Source organism: Papaver somniferum, chromosome 6, assembly GCF_003573695.1.
Source record: "Papaver somniferum cultivar HN1 chromosome 6, ASM357369v1, whole genome shotgun sequence".
NCBI lineage: Eukaryota > Viridiplantae > Streptophyta > Magnoliopsida > Ranunculales > Papaveraceae > Papaver > Papaver somniferum.
The window spans coordinates 122670005-122695408 of NC_039363.1; the positions used below are offsets into that span (position 1 = coordinate 122670005).

The 25404-nt window shown below is 38.2% G+C and overlaps 4 protein-coding genes across 5 annotated transcripts; 1 reads left to right on the forward strand and 3 right to left on the reverse strand.

The window, feature by feature from the left end:
* Positions 1-443: 443 nt before the first annotated feature.
* On the forward strand, positions 444-1273 carry LOC113291421. The gene is made up of 2 exons (XM_026540957.1): positions 444-897; positions 1122-1273. The coding sequence occupies exons 1-2, from the start codon at positions 444-446 to the stop codon at positions 1271-1273; spliced, it is 606 nt and encodes a 201-aa protein (XP_026396742.1).
* Positions 1274-12225: 10952 nt separating this feature from the next.
* LOC113289115 (protein ENHANCED PSEUDOMONAS SUSCEPTIBILTY 1-like) lies at positions 12226-14005 on the reverse strand. Its single transcript, XM_026538293.1, has one exon. It carries the CDS (start codon positions 13917-13919, stop codon positions 12474-12476), a length of 1446 nt encoding a protein of 481 aa, XP_026394078.1. The 5' UTR covers positions 13920-14005; the 3' UTR covers positions 12226-12473.
* Positions 14006-14315: 310 nt separating this feature from the next.
* LOC113289116 (uncharacterized acetyltransferase At3g50280-like) lies at positions 14316-16454 on the reverse strand. The gene has a single exon (XM_026538294.1). The coding sequence runs from the start codon at positions 16007-16009 to the stop codon at positions 14564-14566; it is 1446 nt and encodes a 481-aa protein (XP_026394079.1). The 5' UTR covers positions 16010-16454; the 3' UTR covers positions 14316-14563.
* A 275-nt stretch (positions 16455-16729) lies between these two features.
* LOC113289117 (biogenesis of lysosome-related organelles complex 1 subunit 2-like) lies at positions 16730-20856 on the reverse strand. 2 transcript variants are annotated; one of them, XM_026538296.1, is made up of 4 exons: positions 20704-20820; positions 19098-19198; positions 18059-18206; positions 16730-17542 (listed from the first exon to the last, which is right to left on the reverse strand). In XM_026538296.1, exons 3-4 carry the CDS (start codon positions 18155-18157, stop codon positions 17276-17278), a joined length of 366 nt encoding a protein of 121 aa, XP_026394081.1. In that variant the 5' UTR covers positions 18158-18206; positions 19098-19198; positions 20704-20820; the 3' UTR covers positions 16730-17275. The 2 variants fall into 2 exon arrangements, with proteins under 2 accessions (XP_026394081.1, XP_026394080.1); XM_026538295.1 differs by having other exon boundaries at positions 16757-17542; positions 19098-19163; positions 20704-20856.
* Between the last annotated feature and the right edge of the window lie 4548 nt (positions 20857-25404).

Consider the following 25404-nt stretch of genomic DNA (forward strand, 5'->3'; position numbering starts at 1 on the left):
CCCGCAACAGTAAAAGACGTGCAGAAGCTGAATGGATTGCTAGCTTCCTTAGGGCGGTTCATTTCGCGCTTATCAGACAAATGCAAACAGTTTTTCAACATCTTGAAGAAGGGGACCAAGTTCGAATTGACGGATGAATGCGAGAAATCACTACAAAGCATTAAGAACTATTTAATGAATTTATCTATTTTGTAGAAAGTTGAACCGGGAGAAGAATTATTAATATATCTAGCATCAACACCGCATGCATTAAGTGTCGTTCTACTCCGAGATAAAGGGATAGATAACCAATCTACTATATCAGCAAAACTTACAATTCCGTAGAAAGAAACTATACAAAGATCGAAAATATTCTCGCACTGGTCTACGCGACTCAAAAACTCCGCATTTATTTCCAGGCTCACAAAATTAAAGTGCTAACAAAAGTACCAATCGAATCTGTAATGAAGAACTCAAAAATATTAGGAAGAATAGAAAGATGGAATGCACAAGTAGGGAAATTTGGAGTAAAATACGAAATATTATCTTCACCAAAATCACAGGTCATTGCGGACTTTTTAGCAGAATTTCCATTAGAAGAAGGGGAGAGCGTAGAAGAAATGATCGGTATAGATGAAGACCAAGGAAATCCCAAAGACCTGATAACAGAGCGTAACTCAAAAAGATGGGAAATATTTGTAGACGGATCAGTGAATAATGAGGGAAACGATATTGGTATATTGTTCATTTCACCGCAGGGAGCAAGAATGGTGCACACGTTCAGATTGGAGTTCGCGTCTACTAATAATGAGACAGAATATGAGGGAGTAATGCATGCATTAAAGTTAGCAGTAGAAATGGATTTAGATGACATCAGAGTAACTAGTGACTCACAATTGGTAATACGTCAAATACAAGGTTTGTACAGTACAAATGAGCCATCTCTACGAAAATACAAGCAACTCGTCACAGATCTCTCAGCAAAAATAAAACACGTAAATTGGAGACACATACGCAGGGTAATAGTCGATTGGCAGACGCTTTTACATTCATCTCATCTATTCTAGTGGATCCTACCGCACGGTATATAAAGATAACGACGCTCTCTCTTATATCAATTAAAAAACAAGAATAATATGCAGACGTTATGATAGTGGAAAATGTAGAAGAAAAGGAAGTAGATAAGGAGGCAGATTGGAGAGCACAACTTCATTTATATCTGGAGAAGGGAGAGGTACCAAGAAACAAATTAGAGATGCACAAGTTAAAAAGTCGGGAAAAAATTACGAATTAAGAGAGGGCGTACTCTATCGAAAATCCTTTTGTTGATGGTGGTTTTTAGTACACGGTCAAAATTGTAAAACCCTGTATCTAAATGTGCTGTCATCCTGCAAAGGAATAAAAGCCATTTGAAAGTGACGAGTGCTCGAACCTCTTTACTTACACATGTATTGAACAATTCAGTATATGTATGAATTCATTCAGAATGGTGCGCCTAGTAGTAATCCCAATTCCCAAGTATTCTATGAATCCTATTTTATGCTAGCATTATTAACTAATGCATAACTCACCTGATATTTTTCCGTGCTATATTCCCAGCCGAACTCTTATTATTGACATGACATGATGATGGAGTGTTCACTCTCAGCAGAGTAGCATGAATCTCCCGAAGTGCCAGTATTGAGATCTGCATGAAAATACCCCACGGGCTACATCACTCTCTGACAAAGAGAATCTCATATCAATGCGCTTTTGAGTCAGCTCAATCACGCTTAAATTCCTAAAAGGAAAATCTAGACTGATTATATCAGTCTCAGAAATGATCACGGCCACATAATTTGGCCGCATAATTCAACAAACCTAGACCACTCCTGGCAGAACTAGGTAATTACTGCGTTGACAGATTGTGGTCTCACCAACGTCCCAACCGATCATACCATGCTTAAATACATCCCAACGTTGTCAAACGCTAACCCTAAGTAGGGTGGACGCGTTGTTTGGAAGAATCTCAAACGAGCTAGACCGACTATGACGGTCTCAAAGTCATCTCGTCCGTCCAACTTGGACAGACAAGTTGGACGTCTTAGATTGAGCTTTGGGCGACCAAAGGGCGCCGTAGCAATCACTGGAGGGCCCACTATTTCTCTAGTTGATCGAGTCCCATGTTGTCTACGCACAAACGCTTCAAACGCCGACCCAAATTTGGGTATTTGCGTTGCTTAAAAACAAAGCTCGAACGAGCTAAGACCGTAAAAAACGGTCTCAAAAGCCATCATGTCCGCACAACTTCACCAGCCTAGTTGGACGGCTTAGATATTCCTACGAATAATTAAAGAAGTATCAGCATGGTCATTGGCGGCCCCACTTTCCCCTTGGATAATCGACTTGCCTATAGCAAGCATATGGGGCGCTCGACCACTTGCACGAACTTGAGCAGACGCGTTGTGTTCAAAAACCCTAATTTAGGTTACGGCAGTACATAAACGTCGCAGATTGATCACAACCATCCATCTTCGCCAGCCTAAACGAGTGGTATAGATCTAGATTCAACTGGTCCCGAAAGTGTTAAAGTGATCATTGCGGACCCACCTTTACATGTGATTGACCGGCTTACGCAAACTATGGCTCAATGCCTCGAAACGCACGCCCAAATAGGGGTGGCCATATGGCTCCCTAAACCCTAAAGTTGCGTCAATGACAGTATGCAACTGCCGCAAATCATCTCGTCCATCCAACTTTGCTAAGCTAGTTGGATGGTATGGATTTGTTTTTCGAAAACAAGCAAAGCAACATTGTGAAGACCGACCATCCCTCTTCCACATGAGGCGATCGACCAAGTGATGACTTGACCATAGGGTCCTCAAACAATCACCCAAAGCTGGTCGATCAAGCTGTCTTCTTTAAGACGCCTATCCGCGACTTATTCAATCAGGCTCTAAAACAATGATGCTTCATACACATCGATTAGTTTGAGATTCTTAAATATGATGCTTCACATGCATCGAATACATATAATATTTTATATTGGCCTCATAAACAACTTAGTTTTTTCACTTAATAGCACCATGTTATTCTCCGCGGTGGGTCCCACGACTTGACCCACTTATTCGAGACATCAAACATGTCACAAACTGGGGGATACTTAATAGGGTATTGATCTGGTGGTTTACAGCGTGCAGCGTGCGGCGTGCAACGCGCCCATTACGAGAACGTGTCAGGAGGCATGAACGGTTAGCGATGATGAGGGAAGTGGGCAAAGGCGTGATCGTGTGACAATCACCTATACGACCCCACTACTCCATCACTCAAATTCCTCCACTTCCCACGAGATGAGGATTGTGCTCAAATGACTTGTATAAATAGATTCTTCAACCTATTTTAAAACAACACAGAGAAACCAAGTGTTGTCATAGTATCTAGAAAACATCCAGAACTGATAGCCTACATTGTGCAAGCCAGTTCAACATTCTGATACAATTCATAAACAACCAACAACTTCACAATCTCAACACCTTCTTCGCTTTCCTCCCTAAGATCAACCCTTCTCATTCACTTTGTGACCGAATTGAATCTGGAACGGCCATTTCTTGGTTTAAGCCAGAGTCTTACACATTGATCTCTCGAACCTAAAAGCATTCCCATGTAGTGCATTTGTTTAGGGTTTGAACTCGTTTCTCATCAACACAACCTAAATTACCAAAAATCGTAGAATCAGTTTCTACCCCAAAACACCTTTCTTGGACCATCACTCAGATGTTTAACGAGGAAGGAAGGGATGGAAATTTTAAAGGCAGTACACTATGGAGACGTGGGGAACCATAGTGGAGGAAGGTCATTAGCTTACAAAACTAAAATGCAAAGATACTACTGGCCCTACATGCATGAAGACGCAAAAGAGGTATCCAGACGGTACGAAGAATGCCAACGACATGGGAAAAGGATACATGCATCCTGGAGCGGAGCTAAACTCATCAACAAGCGTTTGGATATTCGCGAAATGGGGCTTAGACATTGTAGGCCCATTTATACCAGGAACAGGGAAAAGGAGATACTTAATTGTCGCAACAGATTACTTTACAAAATGGGAGGAGGTGAAAGCAGTTCAGCATATCAGAGATCGGGATGTGTTCGCCTTCATATTTGAAAATATTATTTGCATATTTGGAATTCCAGCGCAAATGGTCTCCGATAACGGAAAACAATTCGAGGGCGAAAATATAGAGATGCTATTTAACGCGTTCAAAATCCAAAGTGGAAAGTCAACTCCTTTATATCCGCAGAGCAATGGTCAGGCCGAGGCAACTAATAAAACGCTTGCAGATATATTGAAGAAAAAGCTGGAAGGACACAAAGGATGGTTTTAACAAATACACAACGCAGTATGGGCGTATAGAACGACACGGAGAGAAGCTACAGGAATGTCACCTTTCTGCCTAACATATGGAGTAGAAGCAGTGCTGCCAACTAAAGTCATCGTACCCACCACAAAGAAATAAGCATGGGAAAATAACTTAAAGACATACTTGATCTTAGCAAAGATTTATGACTTGGAAGAAAACAGAGAAATTGCTCTCCAATATATGGAGAATTACCAAAAAAGGCTAGCCCGAGAATATAACAAGCGCGTAAAAGAAAGAGAATTCCAACCAGGAGAACTAGTATTGAAAGAAATATCGCCCTATCAAAGAGGAGGAGATGGGAAGTTGGAGAAGACGTGGGATGGACCTTACAAAATAAAGAGAGTTGTTGGAAATGGAGCGTATGAATTAATGGATAGTGAGGTTAAGGACACGAGACACAAGCTTGACCACCTGTGGAATCGAATCTATCTAAAGAAGTATTACCCATAGGCCGTGCGGCACGATCAATAAAATGATATATACGCACCAATAGCGGAAATTATACAAATAAAAGATATGAATGAAACTGAAAGATTTTATTTCTTCAAAGATTGAATATTTCATAAAAAGATACAAGTAGAAGAACGAGGCAACAATAAGACCTCAATAGGAGGCAACAAAATTTAAAACCTCTAAATAGGGAGGCTAGGCATCCAGTTGTGGCGTGCACCCTAGTTCGCATAACTGCAAGAGGCAACAATAAGACCTAACACGCGTCATAATTGGGGAAAACCTAGAATGCATGGCTCAGGTGAAAGCTACACTGACACTGGAACTTGAATTATGGAGATTTGGGGCGAAACAAAAGCCTATCCAGCAGAGTCTCCTTATTCGAAATACTAAGGTACTAAGCTCTCTCCTAAGGATTGTAGAAACTCGATCAGGGAACCGCGGTACACGGTTAAGTCAAGGATGCATGGGGCGTCTGGAGCGTACCTGGTCATCCTTGGAAAGTCCTGACTATGATACGCTCGGTCCTCAGGAAACCCCACTTAGAGTGCGGTCTTGTAACCATACGCCATATCGGCAGAGGGACAAGAGGTCGCGAACACAACTGATTTTCGGCATAACTGGATGGGAAGAGCCCACCCTAACCCGGTAGGGGTAAGTTTCCTTGAAGGGGCAGTCAGGGGGAATATAAGGACGAAACCCTCCATTAGGGAGTTGAATTGTGTCAAAAGACGTCAATGTCATAAGACTTTTACTCGCGGGAGTAATTAGACTTGTCATATTGCCGCATAAATAACAAAAATACGAAAGATGATAAGGAAAAATCAATGGGTTATTACTTGAAAAGGTAATGACCGCCTGCGATTTTGTCGCACGACCACAAAAAATACCCTGGGGCAAAGATAAGTCCTATCAACATGGGGAGGCTGATTAAGACCTCTACTTAGAGAGGCTCAATAAGACCTCAATAAAAAACCCAAAAAGACCACTTTAAATATAACAATTATTATTTTGCAGGGGAAGAATTTGAAAGTAACGCGAAAAGAAAAACATACTTAAAATTTAAAGGACACACAGTTATAATCGCGTAATAATAAGAAGAAATGAGACAATATTATTTCTCCTAAGGTGAATAACAGAGGCAAGTATGTGAATAATATAAGGGAGATATTATCGCCTTCTAAGAAATAGCCTTGTATAGAAATAGAAATGTGCAGCAAAAAAACAGATAAGCAAGATCCATATCCAAAGTTAGAGAACATCCAGACACATAAAAGATAGAAGAAGAAAAGAAACTAAGGCTCATTCTGAGGCAAGTCATCATTTGGTGCGGAAACTACAGCATTTGTGTCTTTAGGAAGGTCACCACCAACATCAGGGTTCGGATATTGAAGAAGATCATCACCAACTTCACCTTCTTTGGGTTGATCCTCTTGAACAAGAATCTCTTCATCATCACAACTCTCATACTCATAATCGCTGTCAGGCTCACGAAGTTTCTCGTCGTCAGCAACATCAAGAGGTTCCACCTCTAACAAAGGGAATGAATTGGTGAGGCAAACTCGATCCGCAAGAGACTGAGATTTAATGTGGGATTCTCGTGCGGCACTCTTCTTAGTATTCTCCAAGTAAACCTCCATCAATCTCTCAAGATATAGGCACCTCATATTCGCCATGTATCGAGAAGAGGAAAGTGCTATGGAAAGCTTCCCACGTTCTTTTTGAGCGTTAGCCAGATCAGATCTCAACTTTTGGATGGTAGGTAGACTGATGTGACCTCTCAGATGCTGCAAATGTGAGGGGCATATAATTAACACCAGAGCGGCAAAATAGAAATAAATAAGTATATTCCAGATAATAAAAGGAAAAACTGAGGCAGCCAGCCTGATGCGACTACCTTCTCTCTGAGAAGTAAAATACTGGGATAAGGAAAGACCACTATTTTTCATATCCTCCAAACATTTATCAAAATCATCACTAATCATACCTTGAAGACGGGATCGAATTTTCTTTTCATCTTGGAAAGAGAGGCATTCTCCTTTGTTAGGATGTCATAAGATCCCTTTAACTGTGTATGTTCTTCTCGAAGATTTTTCATATTCACCGTAACATTTATTTTATTCTGGATAATCTTTCCGTTCTCCAAGATGAATTTCTTCACATCCTCATCGTACTGCTTTCTTAAAAGGCAAAGAGATTCTTCTTGATCAGCACAAGTCTTCTGAAGAGAAAGATACTGGTGCGAAAATATTGCATTCTCATTTAAAAGGGATCGCCTCTCTTTAGTAAGGGTTTGGTTTTCATCTGATAGAGTTCGGTTCCTTAAATCAGAACTATATAATAACCCAGAAAGGGTGGACACTTGAGAGTTAAGAAAATCATTTTGATTGCATAGACAAAGATTTTCGTTCTTAAGGTTATCAATCTGGTCAAGCAGGTATGAATGGCTATTTATTAGTTGACTCTGCAATCTCTCATTATCCGCACGGGCGTCCTCAGCAGAGTGTTGAAAATCAAACCTCTCCATGACACGCTTGCGATTTAAGTCTTTGCATATGAGCGAAGAAATTCAAAATAGAGACACAAGCACGATAAAATTCAAAAACGACTACTAGAAAAGGAAAAACATACCTCTGAGTTCTTGATTCTTGTTGCGAAGATTCTCAGACACAAAGGATTTAACAAGAAGATATTCCTTTAACTTAGCATTTTGACACGAAAGCTCTCGGATGATATTACTATACTCAGAGAATCCCTCAGTTTGGACCAAGTGGCGACGAGATTCCTAAGGAAGTAGGGAAGATATAAGGGTGCGATAGAGTAGCATGAGCAGAAAAGTACAAATGAAAGAACACTTACCAGAAGATCAAAGGCAAGATTAACACTTGGATCTAGCTGCGAGAAAATTTCGCTCCTAGTTGATTTGTCCGGAGGAGAATCACATAATAACTTGGCAAGAGCATCACAAATGCGAGCTTGAGAAGGGTCACTAACGTATGAGTGAGCGACATTAATAATGTCCAGTAGAGATTTGGTCGCAGAATCAACTCCTATAAGGACGCCTTGATCAGCAGAAGTGGTCCCGAAAGAGGAAAAGGCAGCGATGATCTTCGAAACAGAAATGATTGAATTATCCGCGGGTGCAGGAATATTCACAAAGGCAGAAACAGTAGTATTTTCCATTGATACGGGCTATATTCTCAAAAGAAGAAGTGATAACATGATTTATTGTTGTGACATTCTCAGAAATACTAACCTCCTTTGAGGACGCGGGGATACTCAAACAAGATGATGAAACAACGTCCTTCAAAGGAGCACCAGTAGCATCAGCTGGAAGGGTGGTATTTATCAAAGACGCGGAAATATTCGCGGTAGCATGAGAGGCGGCATCCTTAGTGGAAATATTAATAGCTTCATCAGAAGAGACCTGTTGTTGAGGACGAGGTTTATAGTTGAGCTCTGGCAAGATAAGGGAAGTGTTGAGTACAGGAGCGCGACGAAGCTTCTTAACCTTCTTTTTCTCATGATTAACTTCGCCATAAGCACCCTTCGAAGAACAATGTAGATAATAAACAGAGGCAACAATATTGTTTTAACTCTAAAGAGAAGAAGGTATTTCTTACTACCTTGTTATGCGAAGGTTTCCTCTTGCGAGATTCGTCATCCTTAGAGCTCGAAGAAAAATTAGGTATTGAAACTTTTAATACGAAGAGTACCAGATGGGGAATCTTTCCTACAACAAAACCAGTATGAGAATATGAAGAACAATAAACATGAAGAACAGCATCAGAACAACAATGGCGAACAGTAAACATGAAGAACAGCAGCAGAACAACAATGGCGATTAGAAATTCAAAAGAAAGAAAAACAAAATAACAATGACAGTAGGATAAACTAACCCTTGATGAGGATCCATAAAGCCTAAGGAATAGTAGCACCGGTAGATTCTGAAGAGATGAAGCTTGAAGACTTCGAGAGGATGAAGATGAAGGAAATTCATAGGGAAAAAAGAGAAAGTGAAGAAAAGAAAAAAATCTCTCTTCTCACCGTGGCTAATAAATAAGGAAAGGGACATCTGGTTAAATTAGAACGTGCCGGTTGAAAAGGGATAAGTAAATACGTGTAGACGGTTAAGCCGAAAATCCGGAGAACTGTCAGTTAAAAGGAATACAAAAAGATGAGTTGGTGCGGCGAAATAATAAACTAGGATTTCTATTATCGCTCTTTCTTTCAAAAGGAACGATACGAGAAGAGGCAAAATGTGGTTACACAATACCGCACACTCAATAGATATGCGAAATAACCATTTTACTACCAAGCGAAGACGAACGCGTACGACATATCCACGATGACGAACTAAGTGACATCACCAAGTCACAATAAAAGTGTGAAGATCAAAGCGGCAGTGAAGAATCCTTGCGGCAATGTTAAAGTCCATGCGATATTGACGCGCTTCAGATCCGAAAATAGGGGCTTTTTAGCTGTCTCCCACTACGTAAATTCCTATAAAAGGGACGTGTTACCTTTGTAGGAGGAGGAGATCTTTTTGGTGAATTGAGATAAGACGTTTAGAGAGAGAAAGTTATTTGTTTCCCAAATTAGGGTTTCCACATATCATCTTTGTATTTGTTCTAAGTTTAATAAAACATCTTGAGTATTTCATCATGATTTCTTAGAATAATTAATAGTTTATCAAAAGGGTGTGGTTGTAGGATTTCCTTCTGACTCCAAATCCATCCGGTTCCAAGAAGAAGAAAAAAACTACACGCCCCTTTAACTAGGTTACACATGCTTATTTTTGTAGCTGTATACGGGAGATACAAAATGAGCTGCTCGAATTTATTTCGGTCTCAGTTCCGCATAATTACCCATTTTGTCATATACAGCTTGACACAAACAGGGGACTTCTATGATGGCATAATATTTTTTGTAATTAGTCTTTGAACAACCAAAATACAATAGTAGTTGGTAGTGTATGTTTAACATCTTTGATCACAAAACAAAACAACCCTGTTACAGCGGTGGCATGTTTCATTAGAGGGGTGGCAAGTGTGATAGCAATGTCCCTCTTATTATTAGTTAGGGGGTGTCTTATAGAGGGTGTAAATTGATTAGATTGTTCTCTCCAATTTTTAACCTAATGGAATCAGAAAAATCACAAAACTTTTTTGATTTTTTCATCTTCTCTTCTCTTCTCCTCCTCCATTAAAATTGAAATTTCATCGTCCTCGATTAATCAGCGATTTGAAAAATTGATAATTGTTGATTGAAAACTATATTTCGAAAAGACCCAGTTAGGGTTTAGTTTATTGTGTTTGATTTAAGTTAGTTTTGTATCAAAAATTAGGGTTTTGGATCAAAACTGAAATTGAAATTTATGTGTTTCATGTGAGTTATGGTTGGTAATAACTTCAATTGGAACCGTAACTATAGATTTGGTTGATGTTACGGTTCATTTAACTCAAATAACAAACGTAAGTTCTTGATTTTGAGATAAAATGTTCAGTTACAATTTTTTTTTGCAATCGTAAATTACTTACGGTTGGTCTCGTTACTTAAGTTACGAACCGTAAGTTGTCCAGGATGTTTCATTTTCTTTTTACGGTTTGTAATTGCATCACTGTTATCAACCGTATTTGAGTTACGACTTGTAACTCAAATAACCTTACCAACCGTAGGTTAGTTACGGTTGATCTCGATTCATTAGTTGGTACCGTAATTTGTTACGGTTGCTATAAGTTGTCATTCTACCAACTGTAGCTGGTATTACAATTGGGTTTTTCCCAAATTGAACCAGTTACGTTTGGTATTCGATACTTTTGGTAACGAGCTACATTCCAGCCGTAAGTTCTTCTGAAATTTTAAAAGTTTCGATTTTTTTTACGTACTTTAGATAATTTTGAGCGACAAAAAGCTAATGGGAACTAATTTAGAGATTCACCCATCTCAAATTTGTCACTGGAATCACTCATTTTGGTTGAGTGAATCAAAATCTAGGGTTTCACAAATATCACAAAAAATTTTCTTTTCTTCTCCTCTAAACTTTTTTTTTAAACTCTAAAAATCTGATTTTGATTTGGTTTAGAGTTAACATAAGTGAAATTTGATTATCAACACTAAACTATGTAAGGGTTAATTAATCATTTTCAGTTTTTTTTATAAGGGGCACTTCGAATTATCATGTAATGACCCTTTTTTTATCTTATTCACTGCCGCCCCTCCAACAAAATCCGTCGTCTCTTTAACATGATTGAAACAAAACAAAGAAAACCAAGACTACAACTTCAACATATAATAAAACGTAATCGGTGACATAAGGTAAATAAATCGCATAGGAATTTCTATTTATTTATTTATTGCTGCTTGCTTTTATCATCTTGTAGACATGGACTGAACTCAGCTGTGACACCACTGCCAAAGCTACTCAAACATAGGCAAGATGTTGCACATGAATTTCATGAGGAGATACAGCATCCATAAATTCTTGGTCAGATTCAAGTGCACTCATTGATTCAGGTGTAAGACAAACACCTCTTCAAACTTACCAAATCGTATTGGTAATGTTTGAGGAATACCAATGGGCACAACATCACTCGGCACTGATCATGACAAATGTCCCAACAATCCGAAGACAACAGTAATAAAGTACCACACTGACAACTATCTACATAGGATGGACGACACCGGCATTACACCGGATCAAAATCAACACGGATGGAGCTTCGCAAGGTAACCCATAACCAGAGGAAGAGGGAATCATATGCAGTATCAGTGACGGAAATGTAATCAAAGCTATGGCAGCATCTCTAGGGGTGACCACATCAATTCTGGCCGAAACATGGGAATTAATCGTAGCGGTAAGAACAACGACTCAACACCAATGCCTAGGATTTGGTTTGAAGTTGACTCTCAAGCACTAGTTACTCTAGTACAAACACATCAACCAAAACCATGGTACTCTCATCCAACTACTACAAGAAATCTAATAACTCCTTAGTGAAATCCCCAACTACAAACTCACACACACTCTGAGGGAGGTGAATCAAGCAGCAGAGAACTGACAAACAAAGCGGTCAACGATCAACTACAAAACACAACACAGGAATCAACAACCAGTTGGGAACAAATTTGCCCAACCTTCCCACAACAGATTGTATTTAACGACAGGAGGGGAATCACCTTTCCCAGAATTGTAACTGCTATTTAAATAAATAAAATATAGTTACCTTTTTCAAAAAAAAAAAAAAGATTTAGATGGGATAAGTCGTTTGACTAATTGACTAATTTGATCAATAAACAATGAAAACACAATACCCAGTCTATGATGTTTGGTGATGTCTGTTTAACTAATTAACTTCTTCGGTTAGAAAACAAAAAACTAAGAAGTGATGGCATAATATTTTTGTAATTAGTCTTTGAACAACCAAAATACAATAGTAGTTGGTAGTGCCTGTTTAACATCTTTGATCACAAAACAAAAACAAAGAAAACCAAGACTACAACTTCAACATCTAATAAAACGTAATCGGTGACATAATGTAAATAAATCGCATAGGAATTTCTATTTATTTATTTATTGGTGCTTGCTTTTATTATCCTGTTGACAAGGACTGAACTCAGCAGTGACACCACTGCCAAAGCTACTCAAACATAGGCAAGATGTTGCATATGAATTTCATGAGGAGATACAACATCCATAAATTCTTGGTCAGATTCAAGTGCACTCATTGATTCAGGTGGAAGACAAACCTCAAGCATCACACTCCCTGTCCCTGTTAGGCCGCGGTATGAGGTCACCTTCCCGTCGAATTTATTAGCGAATCCGCTACGTGCAGCCACTGGTGTTCCCAGCCCAAAATCACAACCGTAAACGTCAAATCTAGGTGAACTTCCCATATGCACTATAGGCACAGAAAAAAACGGCTCCGTCTGGTGTATAAGTGGTTTTTTCATCCATTGCTCTCTCAATCCTCGGATCTTCTCATCGGTGTGTTCCTTTATAATCTTGTGCACAATCAATGCTGCCCATCCAATACCATGCTCTAACAGCTCACCAACAGTTGTAGTCCCACAAACTGATTGAATCCAATTGCCAAAGTAGTTATCAGAGAGAGGTGGGTTCAATCTCAACCTATCGTCAATTGCTAACCTGCAGCTTGTTTTTTGATTGGAAGTTAAATGGCGTGACCGTGTTATTGACCTCCATACAAAAGCAGTTAAGGCTTGAAAAGAAGAGATCTGAGGAGTGTGTTTTGTGCTACATTCTTCATTGGCTATAGCTTTGAGTTTCGCCAATGATTCTTCAGTGAAATGGAACATTCTTTCCCTGAGAAAAGGTCGCTCATACCGGTATACGACGAATTCTCTATGGTGAGAGAATGGAAGGCTGATGAGGGCTGGATCTATGTCATCTTCCATAAACCAGCGTCTAGTTATAGGTGGACAAGAAATATTAAACTCAATCTGTTGATCACCTGCTTGTTTGCTAGCTTTTCTTATTTTCCGACAGATTTCTGCAAACGCATTGAAGAATTTCCAATAAGCAGTTCCATCACCTATAACATGGTTAAAAGTGCAGCCCACAAAAATGCCATCTAGTAACTCCGTCGCCTGTACCACTAGCAAAGGCTCGGTGTGCCCATCATGGCAAATGGCTCCTTCAAGCGCAAAAAATGATTGGACGATTAGGGGTACATCGATTGGAGTAAGAATATCCAACATACTTATGTCTACAGCCGCATGAACGAAGTCAGCTCCTACAGAGTCATTGCTGCAGTCAACATAAATTCCATAAAACGGTGGATTGTCTTGCTGTTTTGTGACCATGCGACCTGAAAGTGGGTAGAAATGAGTCAGTGTCATGGACAGAGAATGTTTCAGTTGATCAATGAAGGTAATGGTTGGGTTTGGATCTTGGAATGAAGGTGATGGTTTCCGAAAGAGAAGACCCTTTTGAATGTAATTAAAATTTAAAAGGGATAGATCCCATGGAGTCAAATAGTGTGGTTGTTTCGATTCTTCTGAAATTTTGTGCGGTTTGATGGTGCATTTTGAGATTTGTCGAACATGTTTTGGAGTTTCTTGATTCATTTGGTGACTGATGATAAAGATTGATACTAGTGATGTGATGGTGTTTGTGAAATTAGGCTTATGCTTGTAAAACTTATACAGATATTGCAAGAATCAGATAAGGTCGCGTTGAATGCAAGTTAGTGTCTTGTGGCTATTATTAAACTAATCTTCCCTTCTTATTTTGAATGTCGTGGGAGTAAATCTTTACATTTACTACTCTATTTCTGGAGAAGTGTTATTTTCATTTTTTCAGTTTAACATATTTTTAGGTTAAAATAAAAAAGCAAAAATAACATTATTCCGGAAACCGAGGTAATATTAAACTTTCTTAGTCAGTTCTTGGCAAGTTTTGTCTTAAAACACCATTGTGATTTGCAAATCTTTTAATCCGCTGACGGCATAATATCTTGGTAGTAGGTCCTCAAAATTTGGTCAATTAAACAGGAAATTGCAAAACTCAGTCTATGGTGTGGTTGGTAGTTCGTTTAACTTCTTCTATAAGAAAAACAAAACAAAAAACACAAAAACAACTTCAACAGCAAGGAGTCATAACATAAACGTAATGGCTGACGCAAGGTAAATAATTCTGATTCTTTATTTCTGCTTGGTTGAATTCATCCTGTTGACTTGGACTGGACGCAGCAGTGGCACCCTTAGCAATGCTAATCAAACACAGGCAAGATGTGTTGACAATGAATTTCATGAGGAGATACAGCATCCATGAATTCTTCGTCAGATTCAAGTGCACTCATTGATTCAGGAGGAAGACAAACCTCGAGCAGCACACTTCCTATCCCTGTTAGACCACGGTATGATGTCACCTTCCCGTCGAATTTGTTAGCAAATCCGCTTCTTGCAGCTACTGCCATTCCCAGCCCAAAATCGCAACCATAAACGTCAAATCTTGGTGAACTTCCCATCATTACACTTGCCGGATCAAAAAATGGCCCCATCTGGTATATACGTGGTTTCTTCATCCATTCCTCTCTCAATCCTCGTATCTTTTCATCGGTGTGTTCCTTTACTGCCTCGTGCAAAAGCATAGCCGCCCATCCATTACCATGCTCTAATAGCTCCCCAACAGTTGTAGTTCCACAAACTGTCTGAACGCAATTGCCAAAGTAGTTCTCTGACAAAGGTGGGTTCAGTCGCAACCTATCGTTAATTGCAAACTTGCAACCTGTTTTTCTATCTGGAGGAAAGTGGCGTGCCCGTGTTATTGACCTCCAAACGAGTGCACTTAAGGCTTGAAAAGAAGAAATTTGAGTATGTTTTGAGTTACATTCTTCATTGGCTTTAGCTTTGAGTTTTGACAGTGATTCCGCAGTGAAATGGAACATTCGTTCTCTGAGGAGTGGTTGCTTGTATCGTTCGATGAATTCTGTATGGTGAGAGAATGGAAGGTTGATGAGGATTGGATCTCCGTTGCCTTCCGTAAACCAGCGCTTAGTTATAGGTGGATGAGAAATATTGCATTCAGTATGTTGATCGCCTGCCTGTTTGCTGGATTTTCTTAGATTCCTATTGATTTCTGCAAACGCGTGGAAGAATTTCCAGTAAGAAGTTCCATCACCTAAAACATGGCTAAAAGTGCAGCCCACAAAAATGCCATCCAATAACTCAGTCACCTGTACCACCAACAAAGGCTCGATGTGCCCATCATGGCAAATGGCTCCCTCAAGAGCAAAAAATGATTGCACGATCCGGGGCACATCGATTGGGGTAAGAATATCCAGCATGGTTATATCTGCAGCAGCATGAATGAACTCAGCTCCTACAGAGTCATTGCTGCAGTCTATGTAAATTCCATAAAATGGTGGATTGTCTTGCTTTTTTGTCACCATACGACCTGCAAGAGGGTAGTAATGAGTTAATGTCATAGATAGAGATTGTTTAAGTTGATTGATGAAAGTTATGGTTGGGTTTGGATCTTCTGGTGAAGGTAAAGGTTTCCGAAAGAGAAGACCCTTTTGGATGTACTGTGCATTGAAAAAGGATAGATCCCATGGAGTCAAATAGTGTGGTTGTTTTGATTCTTCTGAAACTGTGTGTGGTTTGATGGTGCTTTTTGAAATCTGTCGAACAGCCGTAATAGTTTCTTGATTCATTTGGTGACTGATAAATACAGATGATAGTGATCTTGTTTGTGGAGATTGGAGAAGGTAGGTAGTTGCTAATGAACGATCTTAAATTTAGTCTTATGCTTTAAACCTATATAGGAACTGCAAAAAGTATAAAAAAAAACAGGATGGAGTAGATTTCAAGTCTAATCCTCTTAATTGATTGGTCGTTATTCATGGCTACTGTAATAGATAGACATAGGCAGCTTCCTAGTAAGTTCTTGGCAGACTCTACTGCATTTGCCCACTGAAGGGGTTGGTGAGTCAACAACTGTTAAGTAGTTGTGAAATAATGGAATTCCAAATCTGCATCTTCCTTGAATGGCCATGTAGTACTTGACTTCTTGTAAATGATGACTTGTTTTCAAACCATATACCAATTTGCTTGTCATTCCTGTGAACTTTCTGTTTTCTACAGTACTGCTTGGGTAGCAGTGATCCCTTCTTCAAATTCCTCATAATTGCATGTTCTCCCCAAGTGTGTCAGTTGGTACTGGAGAACAAGCTTTGTGATTAGTTAGTTCTGCAGCTGCAGATGCTTTGCCCCAGAACAAATAGCTTGTGCAACTGGGTGAACATTTATTATAATAAAAATCCGCCAATCCACCTGTATACAATCTCTGTCGATCCACGGTTGGCGATTGTATTGGATGATAGTCTTACATTAATTTCCGTATTGAGCAAGAAGAGAGGTTATTAGTCTTTAAATTGGTCGAAAACACAATACTCGGTCAATGGTGGTTGGTAGTGGCTGTTTTACTTCTTCGATTACGAAACAAAAACAGAGAATACAATCAAAGACTAAACGTAATAGCGGACACATGGTAAACAATTTTCATTGAAATCTTCTTTTTCTTTATTTCTGCTTCTTCTACTGAACCCCAGCAGTGGCACCACGGGGAGATACAGCATCCATAAATTCTTCATCAGATTTCAAGTGCACTAAATGATTCAGGGCCAAAGACAAACCACAAGCATCACACTCCCTCCCTGTTAGACCCCAGTATGATGTCACCATCCCAACAAATTTATTAGGAAATCCGCTACGTATAGCACTGCCATTCCCAGCCAAAAATCACATCCATAAACGTCAAATCTAGGTGAACTTCCCACCATTACATTAGCCGCGTCAAAAATTCTCCCCATCTGGCATATACATGGTTTCTTCATCCACTCCTCTCTCAATCATCAGATCTTTTCATCCGGATCGATTAAATCATTCACTAACAGAAAATATCAGTTTCAACATGGTACTTAGGATGGAGATTGCTGATAAACAGAATGCACTTTTGATTCCAGCATAGACACATGTTTGTCAAGCACAGAAACTACAGCTTCAAATTCGGTCAGTTGCAACTCCATCGCTTCAATTTGCTGAACGTATTCATCAAAGTTTCCATTTTTTTCCTTCAACTGTTCCACAAAAATCCGTAATCCAGAAGCTACATCGCCCAGGCACTTGTATTCCTCTGCTACTCGGGTATTCATCTTCTCCAAAAGTTCCAGCAAGTTATTTGTGCCCTGATAACAGTTAAATAAAATAAAAATTTAGACCCTAAAATGGTGTATTAGTATTTAAGCCATTTCTAGTAAAATCTAAAACTCATTTCAAGGAAAGGTGACAAAAAACTAGGCAGAGACGGTATTTCACTCTCACTATATGGTTTATGAATCAGAACTAACCAATTTTAAGAATACAACACTATCTCTGTTATTAATATTGTGATTAGAAAAATCTAAGATGACATTAAAAAGGGAACATGGAATAAGAAGAACCCACTCTTTAAGAAGCACCCCATACAAAACAATACCACCCCAAGACTATCAAATTATAGATGAGGTGGTGAGAGACCGGGATTCACATGTGCAGTTTGACTAACACAGAAAAGGAAGTATCCAAAGAGTGGAGATGGTTTAACTTACAGAAGCTTGTAAGTTTGCAAAACACAACAGAACAACACATTCATGCCTCGGCCAATAATAAGTATAATAAAATGTAGAAAAAGTGGGATGGAAAATTCATAATTGAGTTGAGACCTGGAGTTCTCCTTTGACCATGGTAGAGACATTGGTGAAGAGACCGTTAAGTGATTCAGAAAGTTTGTCTACCTCCTCATTCGCAACCTTTTCCCCCATTCCAACATACGTATATAGTTCAACTTTGATACTTAGATGATGGTCTCATCTGGAAAAAACAATTAATCATGTTTTCCACACATCAGAGAGATACACAGCTAACAATTAAAATGACATAAAGAGACCAATATTATCAAAAGTAAATCGTACACAATTGTGGCAAAATAATCACACAATCACAGCGAGTTATGCCTAATTCAATAACCGCAAAGCTGATGAGTAACAAAATCCGTAAGACCTTTGAAAATATGGACAACTCAGAGTAACATTTTAAATTATGTACTTTCCAACTCCCCTGCTAGTAAAATCAAATGTGATATCATGTTTTAATATAGGCTAGAGTTATAAGAAATGATATTGATTAGACTACCTTGAAGTTCATATCACCATAGAACTGTTGCTGAGTACTGATAACATTGTTAGTCTTTTAGAACTAAGACTACTACTGTACTACAGCATATAGGATTAAAGTTGAGCTGATGTTGATGAAGTTTCAGAGTCATGTTTTCATGATGCTGATTTTGGGTTCTCAGCTGCTGTAGTGGATTCAGCTTAAAATGGTGGCAACGGTTCAGCTTGAGTAGAGATAATATGGTAAATGTTATTGTAAAATAGAATATGCAATGTAAAATAACGTGAAGGGTTAAGCAACTTGAGTCAGCCACAAAATGGTGAAAATCACGAGTTTAACCTTAGCATATAGAGTAGAAGTTGTGTCAACAACCCATATTAGTAGATAGACTCTCTATTTATGGTCGACTGTATGCACATTTTACACTCTGGAGAGACATCTCTTCTTAAGGACTTCAATACCTTGACTAAATATGTAATTATCTATATGTAAATGCTTGTTAAATACAATTGATAGTTATGCTGTTAAGTTGTAAGTAAATGAAAATGGATAAAAGCAAATAAGCACGGAGCTAAACTGAACTCGCACCTGGTGGTGGCAGTGGAAAACCAAAAGCTGGATTATGGACAGATTCACTCAGTATCCTTGAATCATCTGCAATACCAAATCAGTGTGATGAGAGTATGAGACTGAAAAATGAAGGCCAAACTTAATATACTTCTTACAATCAGCAATAACCAAAGAATATGGAGTAGTCAGTACTATGCATCAGTAAAATTAACCTGATATACACCCCCTTTGGAGAAGAGCAAATGAGCCCCAACCCTCCATTACAGATTTACAAACAATAAATATGCTTAGTATCAGGAGAAGAAAAAATATATCACAGTACAGTCAGTACTCACTAGACTCGCTCCAAATTTCGAGTCCAAACTCTAGATAGAACGACAAGTGAATATATCCTACGGTCAAAAATGGCGACCAAGAACGTAAAAAGAAAGGAAGAAGAAAAATGTGCACAAGTTATTAGTTGCATCAAGGAGGTGGGCGTTATCATCGAATCTATAGATGTGGCTTACACTAATTTGGTTACCCGGCATTGTCATAATAAACTTTAATCTCTTTCAACTGAGTCTACTGAGTCTATATATATGCATATGTTTACCATTAAAGTTCAACACAGTACTAGATTTTATCGAAGAAAAAATTCCCCTCAATACTGCCATTCAATACAAAAATAGAGAGAGGAAAGTACATTCAGTTGCTATTGAAACTCATATACACTCATGGGTTTAGAATTTCAGACAGATAGCTCGAAATCAATGATCCCAACCAATGACACTAGTAATAGTACTGAAACTACTTCTACAGTTTCTGATGACGGGGGAATAAAAACGAGCATTCGTTTTCATGGATACTAACAAGAGTTCATGCTGGTTAGTTCAGAATTGCTCATTCAAAGACGACATGCCTTAAAAATTTAATCCCTAGACCCTGCCTATCTCGTCCAGAATAGAAACATACAGCTACATTTCATGTCTTTTAGGTTTCAGAACATCCGTATCATATACGGATTGCTTATAACTACATACAGATGAATGAGAAATTAATGACAAAAACAAGGATATACAAGCAATAGCTGTGGTCCTGAGGAGACGATTGGCAGTACCTTGAAGCAGGTCAATCAATTATACGCAAAAATGAAGTAATAATTTAGACTAAACACAGCTGATGAGATCTCAAGAAATATGCAATTTGTCTTGATAGAAAAAGAAAAAGGATATTTGAATTCAGTATTCAAAACTGTTTGAAACTTATAAATTCATGTAAACGGGCAAATCAGATGGCAATAGAGGACAACAAACTAGTCGTTTTTCAACACACGAACAAAATGCTAACGAATGAATCAATTAGAATCATTCCTATCCACACATAACCAATTAAATCAAGCATGAAGTAAGTAATGTAATTGAAAACCAGTCCGCTTAACAATCATATCAAGCATGATCCATGGAAGAAAATATAGAAAGTAGCACATGAATCTCTGAGAAATAATTAACGAAATCGGACAAAATAGCCACGAACATGATATCACTGATCTACAATATTGATATCTTGCTACAAATTCAAATTATTACATTACTGAACACTAGAGAAACGATCATCAGAACAAAAAACGAAATGAAAATCTCACCTCCAAAGGAGAGATCGATGATATTTTCCTGCTTTTTCAATGGAGAGGTTTGGGAGTTTCTTTAGGTAGCGCGGAAGAGAACCCGAGGAGAGGTGATATTCGGGATTCGGGAAATCAAAGAAAAAGAAAAAAAAAATGAATCCTTTGATCGGGGTATACTCTCACAGATTATGGGATATTCACCTCCCTACTCTGCTCCCTCCAATCTGAACCACACATCTACGATTTGAATCACATTCTGTTATAAGTAGGGTTCACCATTTCCCAAATATAGGGTTTAGATTAGAGGAAACATAGTAGGGAAGTGGATAATAGGGAGGTGAATAGCACCACCAGGAAAAAATATATTATGAAGTGTAATTGAAGTACCCCCTTATCTAAAATACAATCGATATTGCATATTATCACACGACAATACTGACTATCACTTGCAGAATCCATCCCTACGAGGTTCCAGTCCCATAATTTTACATAATGCTTCTTTCGATTAGCTGATGTTGTTTGTAGATTAATTGATTGATTGGAAGTCTCCTCAGCGATAACAATAGATAGAAGCGGAAAATGGATGGATTTTGTAAAACATTGCAACGTGAAGCTTGAAAATGCGTGGTACAACAACCTCACCCAATATTTCGATTAGCAATCTGTATGGACTAACTCCAATATACTTTCTAGAGAATCAACTAGACAGTCAGACTCAATCTAGAGAAAAGTATATCGAGGAGTTAATATCTCAATCTCTTGATTTGATCTTTACTCAAGCAAATAGAAATCTGCGAGTCTTTATCAAATACAATGACAAAAACTTGGATGGTACCAAAGACCAATATCCAAGGATCAATCAATTTCCAATCAACAACCAAAGGTTGGATTTCACAATTGATCGATACAATGCACAACCTGTGACATTTCAATTATATAACAGAATATAGTGTGGAATAGAAATAACACAGACACCAGAAGTTTTGTTAATGAGGAAACCGCAAATGCAGAAAAACCTCGGGACCTAGTCCAGATTGAACACCACACTGTATTAAGTCGCTACAGACACTAGCCTACTACAAACTAATTTCGGTCTGGACTGTAGTTGAACCCTAATCAATTTCACACTGATTCAAGGTACAATTGCGCTTTTTATGTCTCTGATCCTAGCAGGATACTACGTACTTGATTCCCTTAGCTGATCTCACCCACAACTAAGAGTTGCTACGACCCAAATTCGAAGACTTGATAAACAAATCTGTCTCACACAGAAAAGTCTATAGAATTGAATAAATCTGTCTCCCACAGAAATACCCAAGAGTTTTTGTTCCGTCTTTTGATAAATCAAGGTGAACAAGAACTAATTGATAAACCGGACTTATATTCCCGAAGAACAACCTAGTATTATCAATCACCTCACAATAATCTAAATCGTATGGTAGCGAAACTAGATATTGTGGAATCACAAACGATGAGACGAAGATGTTTGTGATTTCTTTTTATCTTTCCCTATCGGAGATATAATCTCAAGACAATTATTCAATTGAACTCGTACGATAGAAAATGGCAAGATCAGATCGCTCAACTACAAGAAAACACTAGTGGAAAACAGACATTCCGCGACCGTTAGGACACGTCATATATACGAGTTAAATGACATGTTCTAGGGTTCTCTGAATGGGTCGTTTATAAAGCGTTTTTTAATTGCACGACCCTTATTGTGTGGGTCTCTGAACAGAGACCGTTTCTTACAGTAACTAGATGATGACCCGCTATACTGGTGGTAGATTTTAATTATAATATAAAAAAAATACAAATTCAGATCAGCTGAAATGTCTGAATGGATGAATCTGAATTAATCTTACTGGTATTTAAGTCAAACAGTCAAGTCAAGTCAAACTACAGTCAAACTGAAATTCAAATGCAACCTCAAATTTAACTGAAATTCAAATACAACTCATAACTGAAATTCAAGTGCAAATTCAAATTTAACTGAGAATTTTAACATTCATTACATTGGGTGTAAAACTACAAAAAAAAATGAAATACTGAGTTCAGAGAATACATGTCCAAGATTGCTAAGTTCTGACAACAATATGCTAAACTAATAGACAACTGATAAAAAAAATGATATTTCAGCTCCTCCTATGACAATACTTCACAAATGATATCAAGCAGAGCATCAATGTGTTGTGTCCTTGGTTCACATGCGACTTCCTGCAAAGCAAATCAACAACAATACAATAACTTCGTTCAGTTCATAATACACGGTAGAACAAAATAAATTACTAGATATAGGTCATGTACAATAGTGTGAGGTAATTCGACAGACATTCTAGCAATGGGTAGTAGCTTGAAGCACATGTGTGAGGTAATTTGACATATAGGTCATGTAGATAACAGTTATTGGCTCATTAATTGCATGGATCAAACCATAACATTTCCATTCTACCAGACTAATCAAGACCACAACTATAATTCACATTATTTGAACAACTTATACAATCCAAGCAAAACTCATTGTAATATACAATCATAAACTCAGCTTACTTTCCAATCCACCCATAGCTGCAATCTCATTTCAATCATCACCAACAATCTCATTTTCCCTGAACTACTACGTACGACCAGATTCAATAACCTCATCATTAAGAGTGCTAAAAACATGTTTCTTGCATCATTTGCATACATACAAATTCTCTGTGATCAACCATAACCATAACCTAGTCTAGGTCATGTGTGAGGTAAATTTGACAAATCAATCCTTAGTTGTAGGTACTCTAAAAGGGCACATCACATATGTAACTTAACAGCTAAGAATATTAGTTGGGGGGAAGATGACTATAACTACGATGGAAGAAGATTGCAACAAAACAGAAGTTTCAGGGAAATCGAAGACAGATACAGGGGAAGAAGAAGATACTTGCACAAGCCAAACTATAAATCATAAGAAATTAAAAATCAGAATGCATCAGACCGTTCATTAACGATATCCAAGATTATGCGTAAGAAATTATAAATCATCAACAACCAACAGGTTAGATATAGTGGAATATATACAAGATTCAGCATGCTATCTGACGCAAATAAGTACCTTGTCAAGGATTTGACTATAATATGCCTTTAAGATGTGTTGGCTTAAATGTAATTGAAGACATATGCACGATAAAGTATTACCTCTAAGTTATCACCAAGCTTAACTTCCTTAGGATCAATTGCTACCAATGCTGCTTAAGTTTTATGGCATCGTGCAAATCATGGGTTGCCTGCCAGAATTTGTAAAAGTCACTGCAAGTGTTGATCTGCGATATTTTGTAAATATTACCAATGTCAGGAAATCATAGTATACAGAACAACTAATGGATTTGCGATCTTGATTGGTAAAACATCAGCTCGTTTAGAACATTTTTCAAGGCAAACTAACTCACAATTAGATCAGGAGCATTCACTTGCTCGCACTACAGGAGACTGGTTCAGGCCAACAGCTACTGTGACGGTTGCATGATCATGGAAGTACTGCGCCTCTAGCTACAGCAGAACAAAAGTACATGTATATCAGATAATAACTAAGATTTTGCACTTGTAAATATTTTTAAGAAATTAACTTGGTACCTTGCCAGAGTTGTAGTTGGGCAGCTTAAATGAAGCAATTCTCCAAGAATGTCAGGGTTGTCAAAATCTGCCAGATTGACGATAAACATAGATGTCATGATTAAAAACTATAAATCATGCAGGAAAATACACATTGAAAGTTTAAGACGGTAGTGCACATTACAAAGGTAAGTGACCCACATTTGATTCAACTTTGACATCCATGACTGCATTCTTGTACTTGTATTGCGCTGCAACATCACCTGCAGAGAGCCCTCCCTTCTTAACCGCATTTGACGAAAGAGCCTGAAAAGAATGCACTAAGTCTTATACCATTCAATAGACATTATCTGAGGTGTGAATATAAGACATCTAAAACTCTAGAAATGACAAATAACTAAACAAAGTGCAGGTTCAATGGGAGTCATCGTGCCCAGATGCTACATGAATACCACCGTACAATGCCGCAAAGAAATCATCAAACATTTGCTTAATACTAAAGTATCAAATATATATGAGAACCGTGAGTATAAACCTAATGGCCAGAACAGAAAAGAAGTACAAGGGAATATGATATACGTAAGTATTCCATATCAGCTGGATATGTAGTTCGGAACTTACCGTGGATTATAATAGAATATAAAATACACTGTTGGCATAAGTGCATAAATCCCACATACATTAATTTTAGTTTTTGATACTCATCTCAAGGAACCATATGCATTTTCCATACCTACGCTTCCCAGTTGCAAGCTTCAAGGACTAACAAACAACACTAGTTTCCAATTATGTTGGCATCCTAAGCCTATTCGCCACAGGGATGACTTAACGAAATCATCAATAATAAGAATTAATATCAAAATCATAAATATGTCTATCAGAAGAAATATTTATACCCATTATTCTCGATGGAGACTAAGCAGAAGAAAAAACAAAATACAAAGCAGATTAAAACCTAACTTAATTATATATCCTTACTATGTAAGAATTATACCTCCTAAATGTACCACCACCAAGATAAAAACAAGGATGTTCTTTTCTCTGGTCTTTTTGTCCAAACCATAAGCGATAGCTGCTGCGGTTGGCTCGTTGATGATTCTTGCTACATTTAATCCAGCAATCACACTA